At 34.1% G+C, this 3056-nt stretch overlaps 1 protein-coding gene across 1 annotated transcript in view; it reads right to left on the reverse strand.

Annotated features, from left to right (window-relative positions):
* The window catches only part of HELRODRAFT_62927 (hypothetical protein), a gene marked incomplete at both ends in the record, with an annotated part of 36905 nt that continues 33849 nt past the window's right edge, over positions 1 to 3056 (reverse strand). The window contains 3 exons of the mRNA XM_009010523.1: positions 1 to 144; positions 1673 to 1733; positions 2102 to 2181. Coding sequence (XP_009008771.1) covers positions 1 to 144; positions 1673 to 1733; positions 2102 to 2181 — 285 coding nt within the window. The remainder of the gene's footprint in view (positions 145 to 1672; positions 1734 to 2101; positions 2182 to 3056) is intronic.

The following is a 3056-nucleotide window of genomic DNA, read 5'->3' on the forward strand; positions in this document are numbered from 1 at the left end:
TCAACAATTGCCGAGGTTATAAATGATGTACTCATAAATTTCGATTCCTTTCAAAAAGGTACCAGCATTCAAATATTCGTTGTGATCGTGAAGCAATTGTTTCGTTTTGTTTATTGGTGAAAATCCAATAGCTGGAATACCTGCCTTTAAACATGTTACAATTTTTTATTTAACAAAAATTTAATTCAATTTTAATTTCATAAAAATGAGATCAGGCATCCTTATCAACAAATGCCTATTATAGATTCCCTGTTAATTATAAAAATGTCAACAAAATTAATTATACAATAGGATAAAAAAAATGTAATTACTGGTCGCTTCAATAAATGTGACCAAGACAATTTTTTATGATGAATTAAACTAAAGATTACTGATCTTTCGATAGCATAAACAAAAACAGTGAACATAACTAATTCAAGAAAACAAAAAAAGGAAAAAAGGTTTACAATTGATTTTTAAAGTTTCTTTCAAATAAGATGGAAAACTGTTATACGTTTTTTCGTTGCGTAAAAATCATAAGGCCTTTACGTTATGAAAAGCATCTCAAGAGTTGTAAGGGGAAATTAGCATATTTGCTGCTATGGGGTAATTAGCTATCTATTAAGCTATCGGAATTCATCACTAATATACGGCATTTTGGTAAAAGCAAACATTTCTGCTCTTTCTCTTCTTGTCGTTGAGCGTTAAATTCATCTTAATATGGCAAATTATCTTATTCTGGACACATAACAAACACATACCCTTACAAATAGAGCCCCAAGCGCATAACTGCAACTCTGTTTCAAATCGCGGTTACCGCACCGCATCAGCGGTTGCGGATAAAAAATTCTCAAAACTCCGCGGATTCAAGTACGTAATTCAGAACAACCGCCCGCCAAATTAAAGTTTTTAAAAATTCTCAGAATAAAAAAAACTGTTTTTTTGTTTGTTTCTACCTATATATGTACGTGTAAATACATACGTAAGGATGTGTGTGCGTGTGTATAAAATCAAAAATAGCAGACGACCTTGCACGTCTTGTTGTAGAATGTTCTGGAAGAAAAAGAAGAGTGGTGTCTCAAAACTGTTGATGACTTCAGAGCCAGGTATAAAATTTAACGGCCATAGCTCAGAGTCTCTGGGGTCCACGTCGATAAAGCCAAGCAAGCAGTCCCTACTAATTACTTAAGCAGATTTGAATAAAGAGTTAATGCAATGCATACAAGTGCATACATAACCACGTCCATACATACATATACATACATGTATATGTAAATGCGCGTGCATATTATACAAAACGTATGTTTGAAGTTAATCTATCCTTGATACTTAACACAAGTGCTGTTATCACTATATAAACACATACACAATAAACACATATGTACAAATTAAAATACATATATTTGTACTGCTGCCGGACCATGAGCGGTGTGGATGCGGGCGATTGCGGTTTGGAAAAATCTTCTCCGCTTGGGGCTCTACTTACAAAACGGCATTCATGTTACTTTCTGGACAATCATGTTGTCAAGATCTCCTCAGGATCACCTGCTGCAAATTCGGCATTAACTTTCAGCTAATTAATTTTTAAACTATATACAAAAAGACATTATATATGCAACTAAACAAACTCAACGGTATAAGAAGAAATCTTTAAAAAATTGAATAAAAAAATAGTAGCAGTCAATTCGCTCACTTCTCTGATGTATCTGCTGTCCGTCCCACCAGGAAATATTTCAACGTCAGTTTTTAAAGCACTATTAATTGGGAAAAGTCAGCAAGCTTAAAAAACTTTTTTGAAAATTGAATAGTGAGTAAGCATTTTCACAACATATTAATTGAAAAACATGTCTGTATCAAACATCATGAAAATTTTGATTGAAAATTATATAACATCAAAACACGTGTTGACCAAATTTATTACAAATATTTAATCTGAATATGCTTATAATTAACATTATTTTCCGAAACAATTTCTTCATTAAAAAAGGCTTCATTTACCAACAAACGAATTTTTAAAGTGGATTGCACATGCACACAATCATACCAAACCAAGATTTCAAAAGGTTGAAATCAATCAGATTTATCGAACATAGAAAATTTTTTAATAAAATTATTAACTTACAGCTCACTAAACGTTTGAGTCAGAGATTTCCAAAAGGGATCCAGGTTAGCAATGTCCGTGTAATTTGATTTAGTGTAGTCCTTTAAAACCATTTAAATAAAAAATCAATAATTTTTTCATCAGCCACGCCAAAAAATATAAAATCAGCGGCACCAAACTAGCAGTTCAATAACCCATCTATAAATACTAATATAAAAAATTTGATAAAACGAGTCGCAGATTCTAGATTTCACGGAAGAATTTTTTTATTACAGTTTTTATAAAATTCCAAATATGAAAACCCAATTAAAAATGTCATGCCAGGGAATGAGGTATCGCCATTTTGAGCATGCGTGCACTCCGAAACATTATTGAGAGGTTTGCATGGAAACTTCGGTGTGAGAGGTGCTTCTGGCCATACTTATTAAAAAGAACTCAAGTTTGTTTTACTACAAATTTGTCAAAATTTATTTCCTTTTATTCTTCTAATAATATATTTTATAAGAATAATAATAATAATGATGATGATAATAATACTGATAATAATGCTGATATAAGCGCATATGCACCTTAACTTCAGAGGTCCTCAAATATTTTTACGTACGATTACAAACAAACACAAACACACGTTTAGACGGCATTTTCCCCGAGATCGGGGGTTGCCGCTTGGCTACCTATGATGAAACCGAAATACCCCTCGACTCCATCCACATCTGTCACTCGCCTCAGTATCACGCAACCCCGCTTTCACCCTGTCCTTCTCCACCTGCTCTCTCCATCCCAATCGCGGACGACCCCTTCCTACCACTCCTTCAACCTCGAACTCCAACGCTCGCCTAATCCCGACCCTTTCATCCCTTCTCAACACATGTCCATACCACCGCAATCTCGATCTCCTTATCAATGTCACAATGTCCTCATTCAGTCCCATCATTGACATCAGCTCTGTACTACTCCTCCTATCCTTCACTTAACC

Source organism: Helobdella robusta, assembly GCF_000326865.2.
Source record: "Helobdella robusta unplaced genomic scaffold HELROscaffold_1, whole genome shotgun sequence".
Taxonomy (NCBI): Eukaryota; Metazoa; Annelida; class Clitellata; order Rhynchobdellida; family Glossiphoniidae; genus Helobdella; species Helobdella robusta.